The following is a 15,059-nucleotide window of genomic DNA, read 5'->3' on the forward strand; positions in this document are numbered from 1 at the left end:
ATATATATATATATATATATATATATATATATATATATAAAATTTATTATTATTGTGAATATAAATAACATGTATAGTTATTAATTACTTTTATTAAAATATACTTTTTAATTTTGAACCGTCTTGTATTATTTCAGCCAGCGCTGGCACATTCTTTTTCTCTTTAGCACAATATTTAGAGCAGTGACTTCCCCCGTCCCAGCTGCTGAAAATTGCGCAACACACAAACATCCTTTCATTTCTCAAGCATGATAATGGCCCATGGGATTGTGTCATGACCTCATTGTGGTGTGTCCAATACCCCTTATCAAGTGTACTAATATCATTCATGCATTCATTCAACATTTAGTTAGGTATGCATACGTGTGGTGGTGACAGCCCAGCTCTAATATTGCACACATGCCTCCTAATTTCTGTAAAATCCCTTGATCCTGTCCCTCTTCTTTCTCCTCCCCCTCTCTCCTTTTTTTTGTCACATTTACTACACTTTTTCATCCAACTTCTTTCCTTCTTTCCCTTTCTCTCTATTTACATGGCTGGTGATCACTTTCATCAGATATAAACAGGCAAAGACTATATGACGAATGCTTTCACACAAGATAAGTACAGTTACTGTTCTCCCATTGCCAATACTGTGGACCCTTGCTGGGGGGCACATGTCCAAGTCGAGACCTCTAGTCACTACACATGTGTGAACTGGTAAAGTTGCCAGCCAGTATCATCAGGGTGCAGAGTGCCAATAAGCTGCCAGTCACAATACTGTGTCAAGCGACATCTTCAGCTTTACCTGCAGCATTCATACGGGCTAACATAGGATTGCTTATTAAGCAAATGCTCTGCTCTATTAAGCCTATGTTTATATGGCTATATATGAGACAAGAGTGTATCGGATTCCTAGGAATCTGAACCACGCAGAACTTTGGGGATCTGTATTTAGCCAAGACCACAACTCAGACTATAAGGGCCAGATGTATCAAGCTTCAAAAAGTGATAACATGGAGAGTGATAAGCAACCAGCCAATCAGCTGCTAACTGCCATGTCACAAGCTGGGTTTGAAAAATGACAGGCAAGAGCCGATTAGCTGGTTGTTTATCACTCTCCATTTTATCACTTTTAGAAGCTTGATACATCTGGCCCATTATTACTTTTCTCCAACCCAGTTGGACGCAGGGTGCAAAACACAGGTCAGAGCCAGGGTTATCCCTTTCAACTTTCACATATGGGTGACGACCAGGATTATTCCCAGCTCATCATTCTTCACAACGGACCCAGGTCTTAAAGTGACCCATTTCTTCCTGCATTCAGTGGGCACCTGTATGTAATCTCAGCCTTACCGTCTCTGTCCAATCAATTTCTTGTAAGTGTTACCAGGGTCATCAATACAGGTCATCTGTCTTTGTTACAAGGAGTATGTGTTGATAAGGTATTAGAAGTAGGGACACTGTACATGGCTTGTTAGTACATACATACATGGAAGTTTGGAATAGGGGTTGTTTATCAGTGACTGCATATGCGAGCTCTACAGTAAGTCATGCTGAAATTTAATTGAAATTGTGTTTGTTGGCTGCTCAACAGTTCAAGAAAGACATTCAGTTTCTGGTATAACAACACTATAACATGCATCAGTATATACAGTTACGTGAACCACACATCTTGCTAGCAAAAGTTTATTGAACAGAATATGCAGAGTAAACAAAAAGCATTTGTGAAATGGATAAAAGCTGGTCTTTGAGGGCGAAAGGTTCTCAATATTCCAGCTACTTATGATGAGCTTTACTTCACATTTTCTGTACAACTTCACTAACTTGCGAACCAACGACTTTTCCATCCACCACATCTTCATAGATGGTCTTAACTCTTCTGACTTTGGTTGGGTCTAAGAACAATAACAATAAGTGTATACATTTAAAAATTGTTTTAGCAGTATTTTTGTTTTGGCAAGTACAGTGTAGAGTACCTTTCTTCTAGGCAATTGGATATTGTAGCACTTCACCATGCCTCCTAACTGTCCTGATTTTTGCGGGACCATCCCGTTTTTTACCATACAGAGCCGGCAGTGTCCTACAGTGTGGGGGGCAGTTGAGACTCCACCCTGCCTACCGCTGCTCTCAGTGAGGACTAGACGTGTTTAGTATGTTGGGAGGTATGCTTAACACACTAAAGTATCTTGCATGTATTCACTGTTATTTATCGTTTTCATTGTTTACAGTTATTTTTACATATTCTTTTTCACCCAGTACTTATATCAACATATTTCAGATAGTATATGGTGGCTGTCAGTAGAACATATAGTACATGTATTTATATTCAATAAATATAGCAATACACAAATGCAAATGTGATAAATAGAGATAAACGTCCAGCCAATCACCTGCTAACTGCCATGTTACAGGCTGTGTTTGAAAAAAGTCAGTAAGGAGCTGATTGGCTGGACGTTTATCTCTCTTTATCACCTTTGCATTTATCTCTTGTTAAGGTTTAATACATCTTCCCCACAATGACAATTTTCTAGTTGCAATGGGTCAGATGTATCAATCTCCCCTTAACGTTTGTAATCTAAGGTTTCCCACTTCTCCTGGCATAACACTCAGGAGCAGGGACAGTTTTCACCCTAATGTATTATCTTAAAGTTAGTGAGTAACCTACTATTTTCTGTAGGTTTTTTTGTTGTTTTTTTGCGTGTCCAAGATTACGCCTCTCTGCATTTGACAATGGACATGTGCCCTCTGGCAGCATCTCCCCCTGCCCGCAGCAGCTGCCCCTGTCCCCCTGGTAGGCTGCATTTTAATCTTTAATTAAAAAGGGAAAAAACTTAAAGTTAAAAATCACCCCACCAGCTATTGGAGCTGGCAGGGAATCCGTGCGGCAATGTGTGAAAGCCGACAGAGGGGGTCCCTGCGGTGATGTGTATTAATTCGGCGGGGTCCCTGCACTGCATTGGAAACAACTAATGCTATCCCCCGGGCGGCGGCGCGGGAAGCGCAGCTGGTTTTGAAACCACTTGCCGCAAGATGATTGGCTGAATCTCAAGCCAATCATCTTGCGGCAAGTGGTTTCAAAACCAGCTGCGCTTCCCGCGCCTCCGCCGCCCGGGGGATAGCATTAGTTATTTCCAATGCAGTGCAGGGACCCCGCCGAGTTAATACACATCACTGCAGGGACGTCTCTCGGCTATCAGCTTCCGGAGCTCCCTGTCCACCGCCGCTGCTGCATCTCCTCCCATGCCGCCAGCATGCCGACACCAGTAGACAGCATGTTGCTGCTGCTGGCTTCCCTGCACCTCTCCCCTTCCATTTGTTTAGTTTTCCCAGTTTTTTTTTGGTTGCTCCTCTCTCCCCCTTCGATCCGCCAGCATGCCGACAATTGTCTCTCCTGTCAGCATGCTGGCACCGGCAGCTGTCCCGAGGCTGGCGAAGAGAAATATCGGGCTTAACGTCGGGGAAGGCAATAATACATTGCCTGCGACGTTAAAGCGTATAAGTTCAATCAAGAGGACAGCGACTGAACGTTAAGTTCAGGGCTGCCTCAGGGGGATGTTAAAAGCCCCTTTCATACATTACTGCAAAACGTAAAAAAGTCCATGCTACTTAAGCACTTAATGCTGGTTAGTACATCTGCCCCAATAATCTAAAATAGTGCTATTTATACTGTTAGTAGACTTAATAATGTTTAAGTATTTCAAAATGTGGGGCAGATATATTAAGCCTGATAAAGTAATAATGGAGTAGATGTATTAAGCCTGGTAAAGTAATAATGGAGTAGATGTATTAAGTCTGGTAAAGTAATAATGGAGGAGACGTATTAAGCCTGATAAAGTAATAATGGAGTAGATGTATTAAGCCTGGTGAAGTAATAATGGACTAGATGTATTAAGCCTGATAAAGTAATAATGGAGTAGATATATTAAGCCTGGTAAAGTAATAATGGAGTAGATGTATTAAGCCTGATAAAGTAATAATGGAGTAGATGTATTAAGCGTGATAAAGTAATAATGGAGTAGATGTATTAAGCCTGGTGAAGTAATAATGGACTAGATGTATTAAGCCTGATAAAGTAATAATGGAGTAGATATATTAAGCATGGTAAAATAATAATGGAGTAGATGTATTAAGCCTGATAAAGTAATAATGGAGTAGATGTATTAAGCGTGATAAAGTAATAATGGAGGAGATGTATTAAGTCTTAGTGTTCATTCTAGCACTCGCCAACTTTGAAAACCCATGCAGTTTCTCTTCCCTGCCTGGGGTGTCACTGTCTGCTGTAGTGCTTCTAGCACAGTGTGGTCTGAATATCAGCACTGATATGCAAACCAGACCTGTGCTAGAAACACCACAGCAGACAGTGACACCCCAGGCAGGGAACAGGAACTGCATGGTTTTCAAAGATGGCGGGTGCTAGAAGGAACACTAAAGTCTGGTAAAGTAATAATGGAGGAGACGTATTAAGCCTGGTAAAGCAATAATGGAGTAGATGTATTAAGCCTGATAAAGTAATAATGGAGTAGATGTATTAAGCCTGATAAAGTAATAATGGAGGAGATGTATTAAGCCTGCTAAAGTAATAATGGAGGAGATGCATTAAGTCTGGTAAAGTAATAATGGAGGAGACGTATTAAGCCTGGTAAAGTAATAATGGAGTAGATGTATTAAGCCTGATAAAGTAATAATGGAGTAGATGTATTAAGCCTGATAAAGTAATAATGGAGTAGATGTATTAAGCCTGGTAAAGTAATAATGGAGTAGATGTATTAAGCCTGGTAAAGTAATAATGGAGTAGATGTATTAAGTCTGGTAAAGTAATAATGGAGGAGACGTATTAAGCCTGGTAAAGTAATAATGGAGTAGATGTATTAAGCCTGATAAAGTAATAATGGAGTAGATGTATTAAGCCTGATAAAGTAATAATGGAGTAGATGTATTAAGCCTGGTAAAGTAATAATGGAGTAGATGTATTAAGCCTGGTTAAGTAATAATGGAGGAGATGTATTAAGCCTGCTAAAGTAATAATGGAGGAGATGTATTAAGCCTGGTAAAGTGGAAGGTGATAATGCACCAGCCAATCAACTCCTAACTGTAATTTTTCAAACACAGCTGATTGACTGGTGCGTTACCACTTTCCATGTCATCACTACTTCACTTCACCAGACTTAATACTTCTGCCCCTGTTTATTCTAGGTGCTTCTTGTGGCATAATGTACCTTTAGACGAATCCACTGAAGAAGCTCCACGTGATGATGATGATGATGACCTTCAATACAGAGATAACATGTTAGCCCTTAAGTCACTGTGAGAATAACCCTTTATTCTGGGATGCTTGGTGTTTTTACCCTAATTCTCCGTCCAGCAACTGACGATATTTTTCAATCTCTTGCTCCAGTCGGGTTTTGATATCCAGCAGCTGCTTGTAATCATCATTCTGACGTTCCAGATCAAACCTCAGCTGGGTCAGTTGTTCCTCAACGCTACTGATAATGTTCTGTATTTGCGCAATCTGAGCACAGTATCGACCTTCTGTTTCTGCCAATGTTGATTCAAGGGATTTTTTCTATGGAAAATGAAGGCATTTATTTCTATGTCACCTCATCAATGACTTTGACAATGTTTGAGTTTTATACAGGAAATAGCAATATTGAAAGGAAGAAAAAGTTAGTACAGTAATATTGAAAAATGGAGGTGGTTGCCTATTTATCCCCACTGAATAAAACATTGCTTTTTGACCTCTCAACTGGTAATTAGATTAATTCCCTCTCCATAATATAGCACTGAATTTTACAAATGTACTTGGGTGTTGGAGCAGATATTAACCAGTTCAAATGGTTTGGGATTATTTTAGTAGGTAAACTAAAATGCCAGAATAACAAGATCAAATGTCAACATTGCTAATGGTATGTTTATGCAATAGTGTATTGTGATGGTAACGATAACTATAGCTCTCTAGCTAAATGTATTATGGGCCTGATTCTAATTCACTTGCAAAAGCTAATTCTATATCTAATGGACAAAACCACGTGTACTGCAGGTGGGGCAGATGTAACATGTGCAGAGAGAGTTAGATTTGGGTGTTATTTTATTTCTGTGCAGAGTAAATACTGGCTGCTTTATTTTTACACAGCAATATAGATACAGTATCAGTTTGAAGTACAAATCCCATACAAATCTATCTCTCTCTGCACATGTTACACTACCCCACCTGCAGTGCACATGGTTTTGTCCATTAGAGAGAGAGAGAATTTGCTTTTGAAAGTGAACCAGTATCAGGCCCTATATGTAGATGTGGCTGTCTATTTCTATTACTAACAGTAACTGACATTTCAGTTTGGACTATTACAGGAAAGAAGATTCTTATATGATTGTTAAAAGGGAAAACCACAGATGTTTGAATTAAATTTATATTTTGTATTTGTTTTTACAAAATTTGAATCTACCTGTATATTAAAATTCAGCTTCCGAATGTTTAGTAACACTGACACTATTCACTGATGTGTATATGATACTTTTTATATTGTATACAAATAGCATAATGCAATTTTAGCATTTACTGCTCATGTCCTCTGTTATGGTCGCGCTAGACTGAGGTATTTCTTATGATTGGTAGAGTTCTGGGGTAAGATGTCCCTGTAGAACAGGGGTGGGCAATAAGTGGCCCTCCAGCTGTTGATGAACTAACCATCCCAGCATGCCTTGCATTAGTTTCAGCATGGCCAAATAGCAAAACTAAGGCAAGGCATGCTGGGATGTGTAGTTCAGCAACAGCTGGAGGGCCTCTTATTGCCCACCCCTGCTGTAGAACCTCTAATTGTACTATTCTATTTCTATTCTGGGAGAGTGTTCCAAGGAGATACAGGAGATATTTTATGGGCGTGTTTGCTTGCTGCTATAGCTTCACCTACCCAGTTGTGGAAGTCTGCATTGGTACTAAGCAGCTATTAAAAAATTTAATTCACAAGCACTTTTTTAAACCAATGGGGTAAATGTACTAAGATGGAAGTTCTACTGATGATGGGATGTTGGCCATAGCAACAATCAGATGTTATGTATTGTCTTCTAGATGGTGCTAAATAAATAAGTAGAATCTGATGAGTTGAAATGAGCAACATCTCATCTTCAATAGAACTCTCATCTTAGCATATGTACCCCAATTTTGACACTCCCTGAAAATGGCAGGGTACCATACCTAAATTGTGATTGTTAGTTAAGTTGCAAGGGAATTGCGAAAAATGAATCGCTGATTTTTGTCACTGTTCGGCCTCTCAAATGAGCATTATGATCTGTACGCATGCGCAGTCGTTCGATAATTAACCGAATTGCAAATTAACGCAACAGCGATTAGGTCTAAATAACTCTCAATGTCCAACTGTAAATGATCTACATTGAGACTATGGGATAAATTTTATAGGATAAGTGATTCATAAAATGAAAGATTCGTTAAGAAATCTCCATTTTGTTTTAAAGCGGCAATCATTTACACTGCAAAACTGCAGTTTGATTTTGATGATGTCCTTTTCCAGCACCATATTCATACCATTGCCAGCTGGGACTGCAGCTCTATCTCCAAGGCTTGTAGTGATCTTTTCAGGTCAGTCATCTCTGTACTACTGGTCTGCACCTCAGTTACCGCAGCTGAAATCACCTTCTTCAGATCCTTGCTCTGAAACAGCAAAGTAACACATGGTAAATCAACTTTACATACAGTAGCAGAAAAAACTGCAACAAAATTACTCATTTCACTTTACGCTTCTAAACTACTGTAAATGATTGGTTATTTTATACTACATCACCCAGTTACTGTCATGTAGCACCTACAGATCATAATAACCTCTGTCCTAGTTTTGTGAAAATTAATCTTATAGGTGTTAGCCTGTTCATATTTTGGAATATTCCTAATCCACACTAATTGTGTGCAACTCTATAAAAATGTGTTATTTGTGTTGTGTGAATCTCCAGGGCAATAATGGTTCCTGGGCCATTATGATGACAACAGGATGTCTTTGTAGAGAAGCATCTAATCTCACTATTGGTCAGTCACTCCTAATAGCAAGTTATGTACTTTATCATTTACTTAGGAAGTCAGTGATAAGTCATTACCAAGCTGTCATGGACTGATTTACTGCACTTTCTTAGCTATGATGTAACAAATAACTAAAATAACACCCTACCCCCCCCCCCCCCCACACACACACACACACACACATATCTACCCACAGCCTATTACTAGCACTCCCCCGCACCCTAACACTGGCATATTTGTGTTTAGTATTCTGGCTGTCGGATTGTGGAGCCAGCAATGTGACAGGTGTCAGGATTCCGGCAATGGTGTTCTGACCGACAGGAATCCATCCGCCAGTATTATGGCGTGTACGAATGCTGTTAGTGGGCATCTCAATCCTTGCACATACACAGATGCACACAAGCGATTTGCATACAGATGACAGCTGCTGTGTACACTTCCGCATGCGACTCAGTATCAGGCATGTTATCTCTTTACCTGTTCATTGTACCGTTCCTCAGCCTCTTTTCTGTTCTTCTCAGCAATGGCCTCATACTGCTCTCTCATGTCATTCAGGAGTTTGGTTAGGTCTCTACCTGGAGCTGCATTCATTTCAACGGTTAATTGACCAGATTCTCCTCCTTTGAAAGTTGCCATCTCCTACATTGAAAAAATACCAAATAAGCCTCCTAGTAGTTACACGTATTTCCAAAACTATGTATGCATCTCACCTTTGTTTAAATTAAAATGTGTATCTTACCTCTGACAAACAGATGGCAATTATTTAATACCAAACTTATTGTATCAGTTCCAACTTGAATGATTTAAGACCAAACCATTCCTATAACATGTATTTTTTTTACAAATAGTATATTTATAATAATAATAATACAAAATTATATAAGAATATCTCATGCCAGTATTACACATGCTGCATTTGTTTCCATCATCCTTTTGAAATGTTTTTTTTTCAATCAGATTCATTTTAGTTTTGTTGCTTTATAAAAAATGTTTTACCAGATAGAAATACATTGTGATTGCTATCATATTGAAATATCTCCTGGTACTGATTGGCTGCTTTAGTCAACTTCTCTACTTTATCTCTCCCAAATGCTTGATGCTTCACCCAGGTTGATAAATCAGTGGGTTTCCTACCTGATATAAGATAATATTTAGATAAAAAAAAAATGATGATACACGTACTGATCTGCCTATGCCATGACCTGATCTTCCCAGACCATGCCTATGATCTAGCCATACACACTCATAATTTGGGATTTATATCCACATATCATTAGGTTCTGTCTACTGCCAAAATGTTGGAGGTCATTCTGATTGACCTGCAAAGCTGTGAAATTTGCAGCTTTGCAGGTCATCTAAAGGCTGCCCACATGAACGCCCGCCCGCCGCCTGCATGTAGATTTCACGTGCGCACACATGCAAATGGATGTTTTGCATAAACTCAATTCAAACCAGAATAAGTGCCTGGAACTGGGAATGTATGGGGTATTTACTACAGCATGTGCCCTTTTCTTATATCCACTGTTTGCTCACAGCAGTTTATCCTTGTACTTTCATACTGTATACAGGAGATCTTTGCAAGTGCTCTGAGAAAAATTCATATTGTAGGAGAAATCTCATACACCAACTGTATAAAGAACCAATAAGGTCCTGCATAGTGCTCTGTTATCCAGTCAGCCTCTACTAGTCCTTATGGTCAATGCATTAGATCCCTCCTCTTATTCAATTCTTCTACAGAACAATACTTGTGAAATTTCCTTCATAGGTTTAATCTAAGTACTAGGGACAGCAAAACAAAATACAAAAAGATATTAACAGGGGAAAAAAGGTTAAAGAATTCTTCATTTAAAAATCTACTGAACAATTAGTAGCACAACATCCTAACTTGTCAACCACAGAGTGGAGAATGTAAATTACATAGCAGCAAGGATCACAGTTAAAAAGAATTCCTGAGTAGATCTTTCAAGAATAGACAGGTCTCCTGCTCAGTTGCTAGAGGTAAAATATTGGGTATCATACTCTTTGATACTTGGATTTCAGTTCCTTCAACACAAATTTAAAAAAAAAAAAAGATCTGAAAGATAATCCCAGACTCTAAAATCTTATATAATTTACTTATTTTATGTTCTGAGGTATCTGGCCACACATAAAATAGCATTACATTAACCAAGGCATCCAATCTTCTGATGCAGATTCGCTGCTTACTGAGCTCTATAACTCTGCCCACTGGGCGAGCGAATGCCCGCCACATGCCGCTGCGTGAACATCCCTGCCATAATGCAAATGGATGTTTAGCATAAACATCCATTCGCAGGGAGCCTACAGACCAAAAATCATTCGATGGTCGACCGAATGAATTTTCCCCGATCACAAATATGTCAGTCTTGACTGCCTTCTATTTGCAGTGTGCGATTCCAAGAACGGGGCAGGCGATGACATCATATGACATCAGCCTCCTGCCCCCAGCATGCATCGGCCACCTGCGTTCACATGGGAGGGCCTAGCATTTTCCTGGGCGCACAATCTGTTTTTTTTTGGGCCCGCCCTGATGACTATGAATAGCTTAGCAACTATGCAAGTCACCAAAGCCATTCGCAAAGGGGGGCTGCACATGCGCATAATAGTGCATGCGCAGTCCACGAAACATCGGGACAGGGCCAAACTCGCACAAATGCAAGTCATCATAAATCAGGCTCTTAGCGCTTGTAAAGATGAAATAAATAGTATGGCAGCACTGTTTATTTCCAATAAATACAGATACTTTGAAGGTTGGATCTAGACTTGGTAATATGTTAGTCATGTTTCTTCCAATTATCAAAAAATTAAAAAAACTTAACCCTTTTTTCCAGTCTTCCTATTCCAGAAACACAAAAAAACCTAATAAAATCCTTGTCTTAACCCCTCTAAATCATACATTACATTTTAATAAATTTATTTTAAAATATACATTTTAAAATGAAAAATAGGCACCCGTGGCTACTACCAATAGGGAAGGTTGTGACAAGCAAAACAGAAGCTAAATTCCACAAATAGAATTCAAAACTGTACCTGTAAATGTCATTAGGTAATGGTATTACAAGACTATATTGTAGATGTATAGCACATTGATTGTATAGGAGGAGCAGTGGGGTCATAAGGTCCCCCCCGTCCCCCCCACAACCACATACTTCTTCTATTTCTAGCTGTGGGGGCATAACCATTCTCCTTTAAAATGATCACTGTGCTATGAATAACACATACAGTACTAATGACATTATCATGTAGTATATGACAGAGGAGTTATCTGACTCTTACCTCCTGGTGATTCTTCTTGAGATGAACCAGTTCTTCTGTCAGGCTCTCAATCTGCAATTCCAGGTCAGACCTAGCCAGAGTCAGCTCATCCAGGACTCTACGCAGACCGTTAATATCAGCTTCCACACTCTGACGGAGGGCCAACTCATTCTCATACCTGTAGAGATGTCAGCATTATCTCACCTCTCTCCATCTTGGATTCAAGAGCACCACAAACCACAATAACAACATACAGTATGCCCATTTTTTGTATCACTTACTTCAGTCTAAAATCATCAGCTGCCAACCTGGCATTGTCAACCTGCAGGATTACTTTGGCATTGTCAACAGTGGCAGCAAGGATCTAAAATAAGAAGCAAAACAATACTTTTTTCTATTTTTATTTTTTACATTTTATATCACATGCAGATATAAAAATGTGAGTGATACTTTAATTGTTTCTCTACATTAGCAATGTAAACATAAATATCTTATTATATTGGTTTTATATTTGTTACATTTTTGATCTATTGCATATTCTTCTTGACAAAAAATTATCTTTGATGCACACAAAGCCCTTTTTCCAAATCATAACTCACAATGGTGGTGTAACTCACAGAATGTTATTCTATACTGTTGATATTCAGACTAATGCAGATTAGACAATGAAAACAAATTTCTCATTAGCCGTCAGGGTTACTTTTATGAGGACTGTATGGACAGTGTAAGGCAGCAAGACCCTCCATAGTTCACATAAGTGCTTTATGCAGTACTCCTGGGAATGGCCCTTAATACCTTGCAGAGGCAAAGGATGAGAGGGCTATACACTTGTTTCCTATGGACCCTAAGGCCAAATGAAGAGCATTCACATCATAATGAATCCCATTGTGCTGTCTTTTAAGTGATGTATTTTTCAGATCATCTCACACTTTCATAGCATCACTTAGAAATCATAAATACTGTAACTGCAGCAACTATAGGATTTTTTTTTACATTTCTGTCTCACACAGTAACAAAACATGTAGTACTCAAATAATGAAAAATAAAATAGTTCTGTAATGAATATACAAAGTGAATGAGTGCATTCCCTGCAACGTATTGCATATATGTCTACTACTCCTAGACAAATGGGATTTATAATAAATGTCTTACCTTGTTTCTTAGATCCTCAATTATTGGGTAATATTTGCTATAGTCCGGTCCTCCTGCACCTGTAGTGGACCCTGAAGTTCTCTTATCATACCACTCTCTAATTTTGCGCTCAAGGTCAGTATTAGCCTCTTCTAAATCTTTGACCTTGTCCAGGTAAGTAGCCAATCGATCATTGAGGTTCTGCATGGTTTGTTTTTCATTGGTGGCAAGTATGCCTTCATAACCTCCTCCACCAAATCCACCACCTTGACCTCCACCAAATCCCCCGCCAGCACCTCCACCATACATGTCTCCACCAAATCCCCCTCCAGCACCTCCACTAAAACCTCCACCAGCTCCTCCACCATAACCTCCACCAGCTCCCCCACCAAAACCTCCAGCAGCTCCCCCACCAAATCCTCCTACATGCCCTCCACCAGCTCCCCCACCAAACCCTCCTCCATAACCTCCTCCTGCTCCACCACTAAAACCTCCTCCATACCCTCCACCACCTCTTGCTGCAAAACCATCACTAAATTCACCGCCTCCATAACCCTCATTAAAGCCATAACCGCCTCCAGATGTACTCCCAACACTTTGATAGGAAGATATTGATTTTCTAAAACTAGTCATGTTGAAGGAATAGAGGAGGAGCTTTCAGAGTGATCTGTGACTCTAGTATCGAACAGATGCCAGTGCCGTTAGATATCTTGTCCTTTTATATAAAATGATGATGGGTGTATCATCTAAGATTTGCAGTCTGGTGCCCAGTTCAATAATTTATTCAGTTTCAATATGTTCCTATCTGCACAAATATTTTAGCTCAAGGCTACATTTATTAAATCAAAAGAAGAGGATGGGTGGAGTGAAATTATATTGTCTTGAAGCTGCTGAAGCCTATCTAAACCTGCCTAAACACATTAATTATGTATTATACTTTAAAATTTGTGCTTGAAGCCACAAAAATGTTGCCAGATGATCAAATACCTACTTTTTGCTTTCTAGTTTGCAGTTCATCTTATTCGAACTTAAGGTTAAACGGAGTTGCTGTACCTGAAGGTAAATAGGGATTTGGGGAAGGATGACATGAAAATCAGGTAGTTTACAAACAATAGTATGTGATTTGTGTGGTACATTAAATCTGCATTAAGAGCTTGAGTTGCTGTAGAACATTAGTGAATACTATGCCATCAGCCCATAATGCATAACTTTACATGGATGCATGTGTGAATAGCTTATATTATATGACAAAAAAAAAATACTAAATTTAAATATATTAAGAAAAAGTGAATATAAAAGTGACATATGTATGTGCTGTAGACCTAGCCATGCTTTTAAAGTGTAATACAAAAGTACATAAGGTATACAGATACTCAAATGAAGAGGTATGTGGTCAGTCTGTGAACATTCTTAATGTTGACACCGGAATGTTAATTGTCAACTCTATGAACTTGCCAATATTTTAACCATGTCAACAGTTTGGATTATACTGAGTGTGGTTCTAAAGCCCAAGTCGACAATCTGACTGTCGGCATTCAGAATAGGTCGACATTCTAACTGGTTACCATGATGTACAGTTGTTATATGATTTATGTGATTACTTCCTGAAGGGTCCATCTACTAAGCCTTGGAGACAGATAAAGTGAATGGAGATAAATGAATCGGCTCTTAACTGGCATGTTAAAAACTGTGTTTAAAAGTTGACAGAAGCATGTTGGTTGGTACTTTATCTCACACTGGGGCAGATGTATTAAGCCTGATGAAAAGACCCCCAAATTCTTTATCAGGAGGCACTTTTGTTTCACTTTAATGTGTGAGTGCAAGTGAGTTTTGTGAGGAACTTTTACATAAATCAATGGTCTAACATTCAGCATCAATAATAAATGTAAATGTCTGCCCATGGAAATCCTGTTCTGTATTTTTGGATGCCATTCAAAAAGCAAAAAAGGATGACCTGTGAGTGGGTAAATTATTTGAGGAATTTTTAAGGGAAGGTATCCAAAAATATTTAGAGCTTCATAGTTTAATCAGTATTAACCAACATGGGTTTGTGAAAAATCTCTTGTGCCAAACAAATGTATTAGGCTTCTATGAGGAGGTCAGCAACAACCTAGATAATGGAAATACTGTAGACGTGGTCTTCGTGGATTTTGCAAAGGCTTTTAATACGGTGTCACATAAGAGGCTGATAAATAAAAAGGAGGATCTGGGACTAGGGGTAATAATTTGTAGATGGGTAAGGAACTGGTTGCGTACTAGAGAACAGAGAGTGGGTGTAAATGGTGCAGTATCAAGTATGATACCAGTACTAAGTGGAGCGCCACAGGGGTCAGTGCTAGGGCCCCTTTTATTTAACTTATTTATTAACAATATTTGGGTGGATATACTCAGCAAAGTTTCCATCTTTGCTGATGACACAAAACTGAGTAAAGTAATAGATCAAATGAGGATGTCTCCACAATTTTTTTTCAGAGTGATCTTAAGAAACTTAATGAGTGAGCAAAAAAAAGTGGAAAATGAGGTTCAATGTGGATAAATGTAAGGTTATGCATCTTGGGGGACATAACCAGTGGCTAGTTATAACCTAAGCGGGGAGGCACTGGGTAATTCAGAACGTGAAAAGGATCTAGGAGTCCAAATTGATAAC

The 15,059-nt window shown here is 39.0% G+C and overlaps 1 protein-coding gene across 2 annotated transcripts; it reads right to left on the reverse strand.

The window, feature by feature from the left end:
• Positions 1–5,323: 5,323 nt before the first annotated feature.
• On the reverse strand, positions 5,324–13,045 carry LOC146008210 (keratin, type I cytoskeletal 12-like). Of its 2 annotated transcripts, XM_083147281.1 has the most exons (7): positions 12,940–13,045; positions 12,434–12,906; positions 11,563–11,645; positions 11,303–11,459; positions 8,486–8,647; positions 7,523–7,648; positions 5,324–5,545 (listed from the first exon to the last, which is right to left on the reverse strand). In XM_083147281.1, the coding sequence occupies exons 1-7, from the start codon at positions 13,043–13,045 to the stop codon at positions 5,324–5,326; spliced, it is 1,329 nt and encodes a 442-aa protein (XP_083003407.1). The 2 variants fall into 2 exon arrangements, with proteins under 2 accessions (XP_083003407.1, XP_083003406.1); XM_083147280.1 differs by having other exon boundaries at positions 12,434–13,045.
• Between the last annotated feature and the right edge of the window lie 2,014 nt (positions 13,046–15,059).

This window comes from Crinia signifera, chromosome 6 (assembly GCF_055691185.1).
Source record: "Crinia signifera chromosome 6, ASM5569118v1, whole genome shotgun sequence".
Taxonomy (NCBI): domain Eukaryota; kingdom Metazoa; phylum Chordata; class Amphibia; order Anura; family Myobatrachidae; genus Crinia; species Crinia signifera.